General features: G+C 41.2%; 1 protein-coding gene across 1 annotated transcript in view; it reads right to left on the reverse strand.

The window, feature by feature from the left end:
- The window catches only part of LOC137424305 (receptor-type tyrosine-protein phosphatase delta), a 413,851-nt gene that overhangs the window by 313,983 nt on the left and 81,811 nt on the right, over positions 1–18,057 (reverse strand). The window contains exon 5 of the mRNA XM_078772183.1: positions 1,611–1,799. Coding sequence (XP_078628309.1) covers positions 1,611–1,799 — 189 coding nt within the window. The remainder of the gene's footprint in view (positions 1–1,610; positions 1,800–18,057) is intronic.

Consider the following 18,057-nt stretch of genomic DNA (forward strand, 5'->3'; position numbering starts at 1 on the left):
GTGTCAATGAAGATGAAAATGCGTTATTTTTTTCAAACTATACTCCCCATGGCTAGTCAATTATATGTACTAGCGTGACTCGGCGCACTCCGCGCGCCTCACCACACGTCATTTCAGAGGGATAGACATCTTTGACCATTTAGGTGTCTTTTGTGTCTTTTGGGTCTTCATGGTGTTTGGGGTCTTTGGGATGTTTTTGTTCTTTGGGATGTTTTGGGTCTTCTGGGTGTTTTGGGTCTTTGGGGTGTTTTGGGTCTTTGGGGTCTTTGGGGTCTTCTGGGTCATTGGGGCCATTTGGGTATTCAGGGTCTTTCTGAGCCTCAGGGCCTTCAAGGGTATTTTGGGTCTTTGGGGTCTTTAAGGGTATTTTGGGTCTTCAGGGGTCTTGGTGGTCTTAAGTTTAATTCTTCAGTTCAACTTTAATTTAAGTAATTAAATTAATTAGTAATTTTAAATAATTTTAAGTAATTAGTAATTTAATTTAAGTTTAATTCTTAATTCTTAAGTTTAATTCTTCACTCAAATTGAGTCGTAGATCAGACATATGAAGTTTCAGATTTTTCAGATAAGGATGTAAATTCAACCAATATACCACTTCACCACTTGACATCATCGTTATCACCTTATATCCCTCATGGGGAATTGATGACATGTGCCATGTGCCGTTTCAGTGATGTCCAATTTCTTTTCCTTTAATCGAATATGGCTGTAATAACATGTGACCTATGATGTCAGTTAGTCCTTGCTATGTTTAAAGCTTTGCATCGATTCGACAATTGGTTGCAGAAAAAAAAAATGGAAGAGAAAATATATCGACATGGACACACACAGACAGAAGAACAAAAAGACAGACAGGGTGCTACAATAATCTTGCAACCTCTTTGGGGCAAGACTAACAACATCTAAATCCTTTTTTTATAACTACCTTACATATTTCACAACTAAGCAGGGAATTTATCTTTCGTACTGGTCTGCAATGGCCTTCTCTTTTAAAGATCTATCAATGGACCTTTAATGTCCACAACGTATTAAATGTGAATGGGACAGCTGACTAAGTCTTCTGTCTGAAGTACAGCATTATTAAAAGCAGCACACCTGGCCAGCACTGAACCAGGAGGGCAGTTTCTTTAGTGGGATTCCAATCAACATGAGATGAAATATCGGACTAACAAACTAACAACTACATTATGTTGCCATCCCTTAGCTTACAACACTTGCCTTTGGTTGTGGGGGTTTCTTGGTCAACTATGACTACTTTTTAGCGAAGGATACTTGGGATCTTTAATATCCACCAACTAATGCCGGGAAAGACGGGTCGACCAGTTTAATGTCCATCCGAGGGACGGTACACACATTGATGAATCACCTTGCCTGTGAAACACCAGGATGCCAGTTTATAGCTTGGTCGGAATTCTAACCCAGGCTAGGCAGCTTAGAGGCGAGTGTGTGTACCTACAGGCCATGTTGCCCGCCAGACAAAAATATGAAAAAAGCAAACAATTACAAATGAACAGGTAAACAAGAAACATGATAAAAGGTAAAAAGGCAAACGGACAAATATCACAGCAAAACAGTTAAACAGGTGAGTAGAAAGATGAATAAATATGTACCTGCCCTCAGTTGTTTTATCCTTCCATTTCTTTGGTCCAACTGCAGAGGCAGGTGGTCCTTGTACCATGTGATGTGAGGTTTCGGATGTCCACGCACCGCACAGGACAGGGTCGCCATGCGTGTACGCTCCACTGTGCGCCGGATGGGACCTCCCTCAATTGTTGGAAACCCAAGTGGGAGCTGGTCTTCTGCATGGTGATGAGAGGGTGAGAGTTCAACTCTTTCATTTCAGCGCTTCTGGAACATCGCAATTTAATGTCAAATATAATCTTTTTTATATTTACTGAAAATTTGTCATGTGTTGTTGAACCAATATTTTATTTTAAAAATCAACATTTCAACAAGAACAACAACAAAAACAGATGAAGTGTTAGGATAACAATACATTAAATGTGTTATATTTGTGAGAAGCCTGGCCAACAGGACACATCCCAAGTGCCATTTCACTGAAGGCACCAATCTGGCATAGAAGTAACAAAATACAGAGCAGATGAAATCATATGGAATGTATTATATGACAGGATAAAAATGTATTTTTTTTTTTGTATACAAGATCGAGGCCCGTGTAAGAGCTAACATCAATTACAAAAAAAAAAAAAACCGGACACAAAACCTACAATAAAGGGAGCGGGAGACAAGATGGGGAGAGAGAGGGAAGCACACAAGTACAACAGCAGAGAACAGGGACATCGGGAGATCTGAGGGAGGGAGAGGGCTTGGGGGGAGGAGGAGGCAGGGAAGACGGGGGGCGTAGGGGGGGGGTGGGGGGGGGGGGGTTGAGGTATAAAACACAAGGACATTGCAAGGGCTTCCAGGAAAAAAGTTGGTATTTCAAAAAAAGTGTATCTGGGGGTGAATTAACGGGGGTAGAAAAGATCAAGGTTTTGGATGGGGGAAGATAAGAGATGGTGGCGAACAGCTGTTTTAAAGACCTGGAGGGAGGAGTGGGATTGAAGAGAGTGAGGGAGTTTGTTCTAGAAGTGGGAGTAAAGAGGAATGAAGGAGTGAAGGTGAGCAGATATATTTTAAAGAATATCTAAGCATGATATTTACATCACAGTCATCATGCAAAAATAAAAAAATTAAAAAATCTGATGGTGAACGGTTGGTGGGAGAGAGGGAGTTAAATATTAAATCCATACTTCAAGTCCATACTTCAATCCATACTTCTTATCGCTTCCAGAAATTTTAACTTTCTCAAGATTTACATCAGGTTTTTTGGATACAAAGTCAAGGTTCATTAAAGAGGTAGAACACTGAACGGATCAGGATGCAACAGAACAAAAGTAACAGTAGAAAGAGGGGGAAACACGAACTGCAGGGTTGAAGGATAAAATAGAAGGGATTTGGGGAGGAAAGAATGGTAGGGGAGGAGGCACGGGGTGGACAACATGAATACAAAAGCAAACTGTTTGGAAAAACTGGAAATTTGGGAGGAGGTGGGCTTTGGAGTTAGGGAGATAATGGGGGTAGAAAGTATCATGGCTTTGGATGGCAGATCTGAGATGGTGGTGAACAGTTGTCTTGAAAACCTGGAGGGAAGAATGACATTGAAGAGAATGTGGAAGTTGATGTAATAAATCAAAGATATTTTAAGTCATAATTTGATGATGTGACCTAAACTGGTTCAGATGTTTACAACTGCTTTCCTCAAATGTCATCATCAAAAAATAAAATCCAATTTTTTTTCAGCTCTCATAGGAATACAAAATTATAAAAAGTTGATAAAGAGCTGAAGTGCAACATAAGTTATTCACATAGGTTTCTGAAGGTACGTAGTACCCCAATTGGCATCGGCAAACCGCTGGAAAGGTAATGCGTTTGTAAAAGAGCAAGGACCCTTCCAGGTTTGGTGGTTTCAATCAGTGTTCGTAGTTGCTTAAGAACTCGAAGGGCCGTGGACTTATCCGCAGCACGGTGGCCTGCATGGATGGAGGTTGGGGAGAGTCCGAGAAGTCCCCCTTGTGATGAAGCCCGAATCCCATGTCTGTCATAACTGGTGTCAGGAGTGGGATTAAAACCTGGGACGTGACCAGTGTGTCTGGAAATATTGTAAAGCTCGAGTGAAATTTTTAGATAAAGTGAAATGCAACTATGTTGAGCCAAGGCGAGCAAGCTAAATTAGCATAAATGAGGAATGGAGGAACCCATAATCCAGCAAGGTAACATTGAGAGAGAAGGACCTGGGACGCAACCGGGGTGCAGTGAAGGCTCTCAGAGCAACGGAGGATCCCAACCCTCACCCTGACACCCACCCTCGTCCCCCGGAATAAAACAACCATTTTATGAGCCTTTTCCCCTTTTTCAAGGGGTTAAGCAAATAAAGGCATTAAACCACATGGATCTATCCACTACCTCAGTTTTATGGAAACTGCAATAATCCATATATTTCTTCACATTCAATCCACTTTTTTAGGATGTTCCCTCAGCTTTCTTCCCCTTTACCACAAACGTTTTTGCTTTCTTTACAGCATCTTCTGACCTTCGTTGCACGTGACCATACCAACTGAGTCTCTATTCGAAAGTCTCTCTTCACTAGTATCGATTTTAATCTCTTCTTGATTTCTGAGCTCAGAATTCTTTCTTTCAGAGGCCATCCATTCATCAATTGTATCATTCTCCTCTCTGCTATTTCCATTATTTTTACACCTTTGATCCACATTGCCAACATTTCACTTCAATACATCAATACCACTCTGATACAAACTTTATAAACGACTTTTACAGATACTGGAATGTTTCTGAAAAAAATTATGAAGAATCAATGACAAATAATTGTTTAAAAAATGATACCACCTAATTGTCTTGACTTATTCCAGGCTCACTTTATTACCCTCGCCTGAGTGTGTATTGCATTTGAGTCCCTTTGTTACTTGCCAGAAAGATTCCGGCAAGTATGTTGATCGGTTGGTTTGTCTGTCTGTTTGTTTGTGCGCTGTACTACATCTACATCGTTGCACCTAGAATCGCCGTACTTTACACACATATTTGTCTTGCCCTGGAATAGACTGTGCCCAATTTTTAACTCTCTAGGCCCAAGGCCTCCATTATGACGTCATAATTCGATAATTTGACAAGTACAAAACTTCATCCAATGAAGATACAATTTCTTGAGCGCCATGTCGGCATAAACTGGTGGAGAACAAAAATAATGATGACATCAGTCACGTGGTTCGGCCGCCATCTTGGAAAAACCGAAAAACTTTGCACCTCCATATCTCTGAAAGTGCTGAATAGAAAAAATTGAGACATGGCTCATTGTAAAGAACTCTCCATGGGGAATAAAATATGTTAATGATGATGTCACAGGTGCCTCCATTATGACATCAGAATTCAACAAGTACAAAACTTCATCCGATGAAGATGAAATTTATGGAGCATAATCTAGGAATAAATTAGTTTAGAAAACAAAAAATGATGACGTCATCGGTCACGTGGTTCGGCCTCCATATTTGTCCGAAATGGCCGATTAAAAAGTACATTCCGGCAAGTCCTCGGTCTCTGACCGATTTTTCATTTGTTTATCTGTCTGTCTGTCTGTTTATCTGTTTGTTTGTTCGCACAGAATTAATATGATTTTATCTTCAACCGTTGGTCCGATTGACAGCAAATTTTCACCATAGGTGCAACTCCACCTGTAAAATTTGATGATGATTATGACGTCATAGGTCACGTGGTTCGGCCACCATCTTGGAACAACCGAAAAACGTTGCACCTCTATATCTCCGAAAGCGCTGAATAGAAAAAATTGAGACATGGCTCATTGTAAAGAACTCTCCATGTGGAACAACATCTGTTAGTGATGATGTCACAGGTTCCTCCATTTAAAAAAACAAAATAAAAACCACCTTTAGAGGCCATTTTTCCCCACAAGCGGGGGTTGGCCTTTTTCGGCGACCGTGGTTGTTGTTGTTTTTTTGGGTCCCCTTTTTGAAGCAATGTTTTACGGCTGGATGCCCTTCCTGCCGCCAACCCTTTTTGTCGCCTTTTTACGACAAACAGGGCATTAACCAGTGAACTGGTACTCAATTTGCCGACCTCGGAAGGATGACAGGCTGAGTCAACCCCCCTGGCGTTAATTCAGTGATCGACCGGGATTTGAACCCAGGATCCTAGGATCCTAAGCTGGCACCCTAGCCGCTAGCCCAACACCAGGTGTTGTGATGACATCATAATTTGACAAGTACAAAACTTCATCCAAAAAAGATGAAATTCTCGAGCATAATCTAGGGATAAATTAGTGGAGAAAATAAATGATGTCATCAGTCACGTGGTTTGGCCACCATATTAGTTTTAACACAAAAGTCATAAAAACCACTGAAACCATCCTGGTGAGGGTTTGCAATCTCTGATTGCTCTTTCTTGTTATTGATATAATGGCAAATTCTGCTCATACTGGTGCCTTTATCATGTCTCAAAGATAATAAAACATTTTGACATGTTCCAAATTAAAGTTTGAGCTGAGTCGCATTATTTTTTTGTTCTTCATTTTTTTTTCCTTGAAATGAGTGATCCTCAATTTTTTTACAAATGATTATCCCACTTTTGTTACCAAATTTCCTATAGCTCATACTTCCTATAGCTTTCCTATACCAACTGCACTTCTCCCAGGGCAGTTTCTGGAGAGCCTTCTTGTGGTGACAAGGATTTAAACCACCCCTTACACATAACCATCACCAACTAATCTTCCCCAGCTAAGCTGCGGAGGGTTGATACCACCCACTCCCATCCAAACTCCCCGCATGCCTCTGGGTCAAGGAATGTTGGCTGTTGTTATGATAATGTCTACGGATAATTAGCAGACTGACCCTTCCGGATATTCACTCTTGAATCAGCCCTCGACTCTGGATCAGAAAATAAAACTTAACTTAAGTAAAAAAAAAATTACATTTGCAACATCGAATGTGCTCACTCTCTGCCAAGATGGTGCAATTCTGCTCACATAGTGAGAACTAATCTTCCTGAAGATCAACCTTTCTGGACTCCAAGAGACATGGGTGTTTAATTCCGATGAGATATTGAGTGAGAACTACTACTATCTTTGGTCTAGCAGAAATGATAGCATCCATCAAGATAGAGGGCCCTTGCCCAGAACTGGATAACAAGCAAACCCCTTACCAGAGGGAACCCATTATCACCCCAACTACTTACTGCTAGATTCCAACATCAGGGACATATGACCATTTTAATCTGTTATACCCCTATTGAGGAGGACAACAATGCCAACAAGGACACATTTTATGAGATGCTATCCTCTGATTTAGCCTGACAAGCTGTCAAGATCAGGTTGAGTTGCTTGCAGATTTCAGTGTAACAATTGAATCAGATCATGTTGAAATGAGAGGAATCATAGGCCCAGTAATGCTCTACTTCAGAGAACGATAATGGCACTCGTCTCCTCAACATCTGTGCACTTCATGATCTTTGCATTGGAAGTTCCGGCTTCCTGAGGAAGCTCATCCACCAATACACCGAGTACGCCCAAAGTTATCGACCCTGCATTAGACACGTCCCAGTTGGGCCAAATAGCTTCACATAAGGCTGTCCATCGCACATCGCAAGTCTGTCTCTAAACTCACAGATCATCCTTCGTCCTGAACACTCACAGAACCTTTCACTTTAATTTCCATCGAGGAACGCCTCCACTTGTCCTGCATGTACACCCTCAACTCTGAATATTTTCCTTCCACCCCATCAAACATGATAGTGCAAACATGATATATGCAGGTCTTAATGCACCACATGACCAAAAGTATGCGGACACCTCTTCTATTTAGTGGATTTGGCTGTTTCAGCCATACCCATTGCTGACATGTATATCTAATCAAGCACACAGCCATGCAATCTCAATAGACAAACATTGGCAGTAGAATGGGCTGTACTGAAGAGCTCAGTGACTACCAACGTGGCACCCTCATAGGATTCCACCTTTCCAACAAGTCCGTTCGTCAAATTTCTGCCCTGCTTGAGCTGCCCCGGTCAAATGTAAGTGCTGTTATTGTGAAGTGGAAACGTCTAAGAGCAACAACAGCTCAGCAGAGAAGTGGTAGGCCACACAAGCTCACAGAACGGGACCGCCGAGTGCTGAAGCATGTAAAACTCGTCTGTCCTCGGTTGCAACACTTACTACTGAGTTACAAACTGCCTCTGGAAGAAACGTCAGCTCAACAACTGTTCGTCGGGAGCTTCATGAAATGTGTTTCCATGGCCGAGCAGCTGTAGAGAAGCCAAAGATCACCATGCGCAATGCCAAGCTTCGGCTGGAGTGGTGTAAAGCTCACTGCCATTGGACTCTGGAGCAGTGGAAACGCGTTTTCTGGAGTGATGAATCACGCTTCACCATCTGGCAATCCAACAGACTAATCTGGGTTTGGCGGATGCCAGGAGAACGCCACTTGCCCGAATGCATAGTGCCAACTGTAAAGTTTGGTGGAGGAGGAATAATGGTCTGGAGCTGTTTTTCATGGTTTGGGCTAGGCACCTTAGTTCCAGCGAAGGGAAATCTTAACGCTACAGCATACAATGACATTCTAGACGATTGTGTGCTTCTAACTTTGTGGCAACAGTTTGGGGAAGGCCTTTCCTGTTTCAGCATGATAATGTCCCCGTGCACAAAGCGAGGTCCATACAGAAATGGTTTATTGAGATAGGTGTGGAAAAACTTGACTGGCCTGCACAGAGCCCTGACTTCAACCCCATCAAACACCTTTGGGATGAATTGGAACGCCATCTGTGAGCCAGGCCTAATCGCCCAACATCAGTGCCCGACCTCACTAATGCTCTTGTGGCTGAATGGAAGAAAATCCTTGCAGCAATGTTCCAACATCTAGTGGAAAGCCTTCCCGAAAGAGTGGAGGCTGTTAAAGCGGCATGGGGGTAGGGGGGGGGGGATCAACTCCATATTAATGCCCATGATTTTGGAATGAGATGTTCGATGTTCGGGTGTCCACATACTTTTGGTCATGTAGTGTATGTATGTATGTCGGAAGGTATTCACACCCATTGACTTTTTTGACATTTTGTTGTTGTGGTGTCTTTCATACACAGATGTGGGCACATGGAAAGGAAAAAGCACCATCATTATTCCAGGCATGTGTTACGGATTCATCACTTCCGTTGTTGTGGTTCTCATCCAATGTAAACATTTTTGGTTGCATGTACTACTATTTTTGTCGTTTAAGTGAAATAGAGATTACTATTTTCAAAAGGTAAAAAAAGTTTATGTTTTAAAAGAAACTGGAACCAGACAAAGACGAAGAGGAAGAAGAGGAAAAGGAGGCAGAGCGAGTGAGTCGGACAAGAAGCCGAGCTGCTTCGAGGTCTTGAGCAAACGTTGGTGAACGAGGGTCACGAGTGAACTTTGGGTTTCCCGGGAAAGGGATTCCTGTGACAGAGTTGTTATCGCTGTGACAGATCAACCTGCGTGTCAGGTTTTGCGGTTGATTCCGAAGAGAATCGTTGTTTGAGGGCAGTTGCGCCTCGAGAAGAGGCCCATTGGCCGTTTTTCTCTAGCGCCTGATTTCACATCACTCTGGGCTCTTTGCCTCGCTTCAACCATTTCACCGCATCCAGAAGTTAAGCTGGTGTGTGTGTGTGTAACGTGGATTTTGAGTGGAAATTTGCAGTTCGCCGTAAAGGGAGCCGTTGAACGTCCATATCCAAAGGGGTGATTTCCCAGTCGCCTTAAGGGCACCTTTACGCATCTTTGGCAGCGTGACTGTCACTGTCAACCGAACGGGATTCTGGTCTCGATTCGACATCGTTCTGACTATCACTGGAGCATGGATCAACTTTGGCTTGAAGCCGGAATAGAGACATTGGGGATGTTCTTTTCGCTCACTTGGAGCACAGTGAGTTATATTGTATGAAACTGATGGTACCATCATGGGAATGATATATTTGTTGTACAATTGATTACTATTGTTTTTTGTACTGTTATTCTGTGTGATCTTAATACAATACTTGTTTGTTGGTAACAATTGGTGTGGTTTCACCATTGATCTTTGACATACAGAAAAACACATCTTTCTGCCGTGACTCCTCTCGGGGCAGGAGATACACTGTGACCGGGGTTTGGGGAGGAGCACGTAACACAAGACAGGCCTCACTCAGCCCACCCACAGCGGCCTCACTTGGCCTGGCAACAGCCGTGCCCACTCGGCCATACACAGCAGTACAGTTGTGTTAAAGCCTGAATTTGAAATGGATGAAATTGAGATTTTTTGTCACTGATCTACACAAAATACCCCACAATGTCAAAATGGATTTTTTTTACGGTTTAGCCCTAGAATTGTTTGTCTGCACATATGTCCATATGTATGTATGTATGCATGTATGTCCCTCATAAACATATATCAATCAGAGCTGAGGATCTGCTCACATGACAGGGTGATGCAATGTGATTATGTCTGTGATGTCATTACAGCATACGATGGCTGACTACACACACACCCATTTTGATTTCTATGCCATTCAGTCCCAACATATCGTCGAACCTGTCAAAAAAATCACAATTACCATGCCCTATCTTTATGCTTTTCATTCTCTGTGAAACACAAACAAACCAATTGTAAAATGACCATCAAATATAGAAAGCATAGGCATTACGGCTCTTCCAACGACACAGTAGGTACAGGCCTTAGGCTTCATGCCTTCCTGCCTCACCTTTAGGCCACTTCGGACAAATTAGCCCAGGTTTCTTTTATTACAGTAGTAGTGTTTTTGTAATAATAATAATAATAATAACGTTAAAAATAACAATATAGTAAATATAATCATAACACTCACTGCAATTCCTTTGTCATGACTGCAAAGTTACGCTGTATGGTGAAGCGGTGTATTGTTCATGAATGACTCCATGAGAAGCGGTGTACTAATTATCTAGGGAGTAAGGAATGAGCCTCCGTTTATTAATACAGCAACATCGTCTTCATCACAATAATAAAGTTAATAATAATAATAATGGTAATAATAATAATAATATGGTAAATATAATTGTAACATTGCAATCCCTTTGTTGTGACTGCAATGTCACTGGATTGAATTGGTGTATGGTTCATGACTCAATATACAAACTCTTCTAACAAATATTGTTGCAATGTAAAGGTGTCACTTTGATAGTGTTGACTAACTGACCAACATATAGAATAAACCAGTGTCTCAATGCAATCTCCTCACTTCCATGGTCATAGACAGCTTAGAAACTTAGAGCACTTCAAAAAAAATTAAATACTAACATTATGTGCTGACTGGTATCGCCACCTAGGTAAAACTATCCTCTTTAACTAAAGTATCAAACAAGCCCGGCTACACCGCTGTTAGACTTTCGGTCTTGTTTTCAGAAATTTTACAAAATAATAAAAAATGAAACAAAGAAGTAATTAATTTACATAAGTATGTATTTGACACCCTGAGTCAATAGCTCAGGTCCAGCTTCAACTCTTTTTGGATACGTCTGTATCAGCTTTACACATCTAGATTTGTGGAGATTCTCCTATTCATCCTTGCAGATTTGCTCAAGCTCTGTCAAGTTGGATGGGGAGCGTCGGTGAACAGCAATCTTCAAATCCTTCCACAAATTCACAATGGGATTTCAGTCTGGGCTTTGACTGGGCCACTCAAGAACTTTCACATTCTTGTTCTGAAGCCATTCCAGTGTCGCTATTGGTTGTACTAGGGCATGCCCGTACTATATATATATATCTAAAATTATATCCCCCCCCCTCTATTTACATGAAATGGTTTGGTCCAAAGCGAACGGCTTGCGAGTACGGTGACAATCCCCCCCCTCTATTTACATGAAATGGTTTGGTCCAAAGCGAACGGCTTGCGAGTACGGTGACAATCCCCCCCCTCTATTTACATGAAATGGTTTGGTCCAAAGCGAACGGCTTGCGGAGTTTGGTAAAGAAATCGCCATAGCGTGCACGTAATTAGTTTTAAAACATAGTTTAACGCCAACATAGTTTGCCAACGTGAAATAAATGAATACGCTCTCAAATGTGCTGTCCGAGGCAGAGTCTGTTCGGCACGTTCGGCACATGTGATAGCTCGCTGCTCTCTGATTGGTTGAATCGTTTTTTGGACATAGCTCGGTAACTACTTGTCTGATTAATATGAAACCTTGAAAAGGCACATCCTTGGGTCCCCAGCAATATACCTGGCAAGTTTAAAGTATATCGGACCCGTGGTTGTCGAGAAACAGCGGTCACAGACATACATACATACATACATACATACATACATACATACATACATACATACATACACACAGAGATTACTGGAATTATAGATAGATGCTTGGGGTCATTGTCCTGTTTGAACATAAATCTGTGCTGCAGTCTGAGGTCTTTTGCACTCTGAAGCAGGTTCTCCTCAAGGATTTGCCTGTATATTTACATTCATTATTCGAGTATTCACACCATTCATTGTTCCCTATTTCCTGACAAAACTCCCAGTCCTGCCACTGAAAAGCATCCCCATAGCATGATGCTGCCACCACCATGCTTCATAGTAGGGATGGTGTTAGATGGGTGATGAGCTGTGCTCGTTTTCCACCAGGCATTGTGCTTTGCATTCAGGCTAAAGAGTTCCATTTTCATCTCATCAGACCACGGAATAATTTGCCTCATGCTCTCCGATTCCTTCATCTTCCTTCTTGCAAACTCCACTTGTGCTGTCATGTGCCTTTTTCTCAGGAGTGGCTACCGTCTAGCCACTCTCCCGTAAAGCCGAGATTTTTGAAGTGCTGCAAAGACTGTTGTCCGCCCGGCAGGTTCTCCCATCTCAGACAAGGAACTCTTGTTCTGTCAGAGTGGTCATTGGGTTCTTGGTCACCTCCATGAACAAGATCCTTCTTGCCCAGTTACTCAGTTTGGTCGGACGGCCAGGTCGAGGAAGAGTCTGGGTAATTCCATATTCTTCCCATTTCCTAATGCTGGAGCTCACTTTGCTCTTGGGAAATTTCACTACTATAGAAAATATTTTATACCCTTGCCCAGATCTATGCCTCCTCACAATTCTATCTCAGAGTTATACGGTCAGTTCCTTGGACTTCATGGTAGGGTTTCTGCTCTGACATGCACTGACGACTGTGGGACCTGATATAGACACGTGTGTTTCTTTCTAAAACCATGTTAAATCTATTGAATTAGCCACAGATGGACTCCAATCAAGTTGCAGAGACATCTCAAGGATGATCAAAGGAAAATGGATGCCCCTGAGCTCAATTGAATTGCTATAGCAAAAGGGTGAATACTTATTGAATGAAGACATTCAGATTTTCATTTTTAATTATTATGTAAAAATTTCTTTCAAAAACATTCCACTGACATTATGAGGTATTATTTGTGGATCAGTGACAAAAAAATCTCAATTTAGTCTATTTTAAATTCAGGTTGTAACAATAAAATGAGAAAAAAGTCAGGGGATGTAAATACTTTCTGAAGGCACTGAACAATCATACATTTTTTTTTTTATGTACCATACTCTTTACAGAACGTTTGTGCTTCCGAAGCAGTTTCTTGGCAAGGGTTATACTTGGCGATTTGCCATTGCTTTCCCAGCGTTATTTGTCCATGCTCTATCCTTCAAGTGTTGAATGTCAAGCAAGGAAGCAGCGTGTACCATTTTTAAAAGTCTTTGATATACTTCGGCCAGGGTTTGAACAACCTACCTCCCAGCAAAAGAGGGTCCCATTCTGATTATTGAATACAGCATCCATAAAACAGATTTCATTTTTTCAAATTGAAACAAGTAGTGATTGGGGCGGATATGTGATGGACGTATTTGAAACAAACATATGGATAAAGGGGTTTTAACATGCGCCGATTTCAAAACAATAGGCAAACTAGTTGTTCCGCCAAGCCTTCCTAATGAAAAATCACATCAAAGCAAACATGTGAAAACATTCAAGTTTGGAAAATTTTCACTTCGCCTTAAGTATAATTCTGCATTTTATATTACTTCTTTTTGCAAAACTTATTTTGTGTTCATAATTTCTAATTGTATATCACTACCATTTCCTTTCTTCAGAAATTGGTGGTAGGCTTCATGGCAGCAGTACTTTTGTGGTGGATGTTAGTTATCCAAAGAAAATATAAACTTGAACAGTATGTCTGGATGTTTGAACAGTACTGTGCAAAAGCCAAAGAAAAACTTGAAAATTTACTTTTGTCACATTGGCATATTTTGAGAAACAAAAAGGTTTATAATGATCATGTTTTGTTAAAGAAACCAATATTAATTGTATTTTACAATATAATACATTACAAATTTTTATATTTAGTGTGACCTTTTCATGTGAAAACAGCAGATATGTATCAATTTTGGAATACGGATATCCATTTTAGAATGCTTTCTTGCAATGTCTGTAGATATTCCATTGGGAGTTCCATGCATTCTGCAATGTTTCCCATATATTATCTTTTTTGGGGGGTCCTGGCCAGTTTCATCATTCTATAATTTATCTTTTGATTTTGGTTGCTTTTCACTTTTATTACTGTTCAAATAATCACAGACAGCTTCTATGGTCAGGACTTTGAAGGGGCCATTCGAATATTTGTAGAGTTCCTGCCTCTGCTTTTCTTTGTAAGATGTTTTTACGACATTTGCAGTGTGTTTGGCGTTGTTGTCGTGCTGGAAAACAAATTGGTCTCCAATTAGCCTCCTTCCTGATGGGATACCCTGGTGGATTTGGACTTCATTTGGATTTGGATCTGCTTGTAATTGTCAGTATTCATTGTTCCTTCAATTCCCACCTAAACACCAACACTAGCAGCAGAAAAATATCCTCAAACCTGAACAGAGCCTCCTCAATGCTTCCCAGTAGGCTGTACACACATATCCTTGCACTTCTCACGAATCCTTTGTTCCAAAAAATTATCAACTTTGACTCATCACTCTAAAGTACCTTTCCCCACTGATTAGCATCCCAACTCTGATGGTCTTCGGTATATTTCAGACTCTTGGCTTTGTTACCTTTATACAGAAAGGGCTTTTGAAGAACAGCTCGCCCACAAAGACCACACCACTATTGATAATAGACAGAACCAGTGACAATAGACGAGTCTACATGAATGCTTGATGTCCTTGCCAGTTCTTGCTCAAGTTCAGCACTTGCTACTTCCACCACTGAAAGTTATGTATTCACCCCTGTTTGTTTGTCTGTGAGCAGTATATCTCAAAAAGTTATGGACAGACTTCCTAGAAAAGTTCATATAAAGGGGCACCCTACATCTGGCAAATAAAATTAATTTACTTCTTCATGCAGCTGAATGAATCAAATTGGTGCCCCTTTATATGAACCTTTCGAGAGCATTACTCGGTTCCTCCTAAGAACACAAGGGTAGTCCAGCATGCACACGAGATGTTTTGAATGTCCCTTCTTTTCTATGTTTGCCACATAGCACATACCATATAAAGGGGCCTTTTCTATACCACTGGCATTTTCCCCAATAATTACTAGCGGAGTCGAATATTTTCTATCTCCAACTTTTTGGGGATCACCCCCAATAAACCAAAAAACAACAACAGGACTGCGGGTCCTGAATCTCGCCTGAATCAGGAGGAACAGTCACTCAAACCCCAAAAGATCCTGATATTTTTATACCGTGAACAAACTTTGGTACATCACGGGTGATGAAGGTTATGGGCAAGTTTCATCAAAATTGTGTGTGTAGTTTCAGAGAAGAGAGCAAATACCTATTTGCGGGAGTTAAAACACCACCTTATTGAGCACAGATTTTGATGCGATCAATATACCTTCGTTTGGTATAAGACATGAAACCTGTGGCCAAATTTAATCAAAATTGTGTGTGTAGTTTCGGAGATGAGAGCAAATAACAATTTTGGGTGGATGCATGGACGGACAGACTGACAGACAGACACCAACGCGGATTCGAGGGTTTTCTTAATAAAACTCAAGAATGCGGAAATGGAGGTTGCTGAAATTTGGAACATATTACCTCGACCTACAAAGCATTAACTTCTGAAACTTGCAGCTGATTACGTCCAGTAGAAGCCAAGAAACGAATTTTCAGTCCCTATGTTAAAGATGCACAGAGAAACCATGCCACGTATAAGGGAGCGGTGCTTTGCGCCTCCCTTGATAATGACCGTATCTGAGTTGCTGTGTTGTCATGATTTGCACCAAACATAATACAAGCATTTATTTTGCACAAATGTATTTGTAACATCCATGATACTACATTTTATAAGCAATTTATGTTGAAGATTTAAGTTGAATTTTTTTTTCATATATATATATATATCCGAACTTACTTGCTTGATGAAAGCTGTGCCCCTCTCCTCAGCAAGAGGGCATGAGGAGAAAGCCAATTTCAGCGAGATGTGCATGCACAGTTCAAGTTGTGACCTCTCTTCAGAAAGACAACAAGGTCTATCAAGTACAGTCGTATAATGTATGTCTATGAAGTATATAGTGCAATGTTAGCATGTCTAAGTGTAGATATAGTCAAATGTAGTTTGTTAAAATTATCACCTCCATAGCTTTCAGCAAATAAGTTGAAATCCGCTTCAAAGTCACATCCGATACCCAGCTAGTGTGACAATAGTCACCAAGAACAGGCACTTTGTTACATTTCACTGGAGGAACTGTGAGGTGTATTTTATCTCTCCTTTCTGTCATCAAGCCTGGTGTCAGCTTTATGGTTCAGATGGCTGGCTTTAAACTTTTGAGTCCTAAGTTTGAGCCCCTGCTGCGCTGGTAAAATAACACCAGGTGGGTTGACTCCGCCTGTCATCCTTCCGAGGTCAGCAAAATGAATACCAGCTTACTGGGAAGAAAGAGCCACTCGCATATCCTAGCTGTGTCGGAGTGGCACTCCATCCAGGATTGTGCCCCCTAGCCAAGGGAAAAACTGCCTAGACAGCCATATGCGTCTGAAGACACAAAAGGAGTGCTTTTTCTTATTTCTTCTGTCATCTCTGCCTACTCACACTGGTTCAAAGTTTCGCAAACTGTATCTGGTGACTGAAGTTAACAACAGAAGGGAGCTCCCAAAGTTAACCCCTCTCGTTTTGTCTATCTGCAGAATTTGTATTTTTACACAGAGGCATACAGAATAAAGCTGAGATCTCTTTTTGATTGCTAATTGCAATCATGTGAAGGGCATACAATCTGTGCATGATTGTATAATCATCTACGCCTCGTTGCATAGCACAAGTTAACATTTGATTGTTACCAATTTGGATGAATATATAATTGTCATTTAAATGGAAAAATTAAATGGGAATCGTTCTTGCAAATACATGTGAAGTTATTAAATATTTTTTAGATCAATTAAAACTATAGCTCTGTTCTTTCTTCTGTGCACATTCATGGTGTAAGGTTTAACTTCCCTCAACTAGATTAGCAATCACTCTGCTCACTGTTGTGGCTGCATTGCATTAATCATGGCTTTTGGGCCGCCGATATAATAATGCATCGTTCACCGGGAAAGTCGATTGGACCACTGGGATGGTGTGAAAACCGCAACTTGCACCATTATTCCATGTGGCAAAATTTGTTCGGTTAACCGAGCCAACCAATCAGCTTCATGAGTGAGGGCGTGGTTTCACTGTACCTTCCCACAGGGTATGGTTTTGCCTCCCGAATTCCCCATGGGTCATCTATACCACTGGTAAGGTGACATGCTGCAGTAAACCTGCTTAGGTCTCAAAATTACTGTCAACATAATATTCCTTAGCAACGAGGTCATATTGCTGATCATTCAGAAACAGATAATGTGATCGCAACATGACTTCTTCAAGAAAGTGGATATTACACTGGATTCAATCATGAATTGGGCCCGTTGGTTGAATCATTACCGAGGCAAGACTGTGCTGCTGACACAGCACCCCTGCACACTGGGGCAGGAATTTGTAATTTGACTGTGGGGGGATTGGGTGGACTGGCAAGTAATGGTCTACTATTTCCCATAGTCAACATGGGACATTCAACATCCACCAGCGAATGCGAGCAGATTGGTCATCTGGCATAATATCCCTCTGACGGATAGCACAATAGTTGATGACGATCCTGCCTGCAAAGCACCAGCATGAAGTTTACAAAAGGGACAAGAATCAAACCCAGATGGCCAGATGAGACAACTTATAAGTGAGCACACCACCTCTGTCTGATCTGTCCTGTCAACTCAAGTGGCACAATATTTATAGTAGGAGTCCGCATTGACAAAGTACGTGCACTGTTGCAAATCATTTTCTAATAGAATACACGCATGATTTCATGCGAATTATATTAAATATGCATTATTTATAACATGCATATGGAATAGAAAAGATTGGAAAGAGGAGAAGTAGTTGCGTTTATCGATTTGAACGAATGCTTTGTCAGATGGCGAATGGCCGAGAACTGTCGAAAAAAACCTTTGGCCGAAAATAAAATTGCAACATATTTACATCAGATTGATTGTCCTTTAGAACACC

The sequence above is a fragment of the Myxine glutinosa genome, chromosome 1 (assembly GCF_964187855.1).
Source record: "Myxine glutinosa chromosome 1, kmMyxGlut1.1, whole genome shotgun sequence".
NCBI lineage: Eukaryota > Metazoa > Chordata > Myxini > Myxiniformes > Myxinidae > Myxine > Myxine glutinosa.